The sequence below is a fragment of the Echinococcus granulosus genome, assembly GCF_000524195.1.
Source record: "Echinococcus granulosus chromosome Unknown EG_S00182, whole genome shotgun sequence".
Taxonomy (NCBI): domain Eukaryota; kingdom Metazoa; phylum Platyhelminthes; class Cestoda; order Cyclophyllidea; family Taeniidae; genus Echinococcus; species Echinococcus granulosus.
The window spans coordinates 74879-75477 of NW_020170562.1; the positions used below are offsets into that span (position 1 = coordinate 74879).

At 35.1% G+C, this 599-nt stretch overlaps 1 protein-coding gene across 1 annotated transcript in view; it reads right to left on the bottom strand. All coding sequences in view use genetic code 11, as the record gives it.

Moving 5' to 3' along the window:
• EGR_10002 (Tyrosine-protein kinase SPK-1) overlaps positions 1 to 390 on the bottom strand; it is a gene marked incomplete at both ends in the record, with an annotated part of 4646 nt that extends 4256 nt beyond the window's left edge. The window contains one exon of the mRNA XM_024499251.1: positions 377 to 390. Coding sequence (XP_024346338.1) covers positions 377 to 390 — 14 coding nt within the window. The remainder of the gene's footprint in view (positions 1 to 376) is intronic.
• Between the last annotated feature and the right edge of the window lie 209 nt (positions 391 to 599).

Below are 599 nucleotides of genomic sequence, written 5' to 3' on the forward strand. Positions count from 1 at the left end.
AAACTCATCATTTCTTGGTCATTTGTCGTATTTCCACTAGCAGCTACGCTGCTTGAAGCATTGCATGAGGATATGTTGTTTCTTTTTTTAGCATAACAAATGAACTGTCCTCACTAAAATCTCTTCCTTAACGTGTAGCTCTTCGTATATTTTTGAAGTTTTAATTAACCAAAGTAGTATGGAGGAGCATGCTACTTACGCATTTAGTTTGGCGTAGTTCGCCAAACAGTGAGCCAAAATGTCAATTCACTACAAATCAAAGAAGTAAAATTTAGCCTTTGACATGCATATTATTGTTTTAATGATTAGTGTGGTACTTATATTTTAATCTCAGGCTCCAAAATTGAGTATTAGTTTGGTCTTTGGGTGGTTTTACCTTAATCCTGCCATTTCGAATTACTCTTTATATATGCATCGTAATAACAGACATGAATAGGTGCCAGAAAAGAAAACTTTAAACAAACTTGTTTTCAACTTACCACGAGTTACTGTTCCGCAGAAGTTACAAATCCATCTAACAATCACACATGTGCGATCACATCTTTTCATCGTACTTGAGCTTTAACCAATCACCACTTGGAAAATTGCGAAGTTCCTTT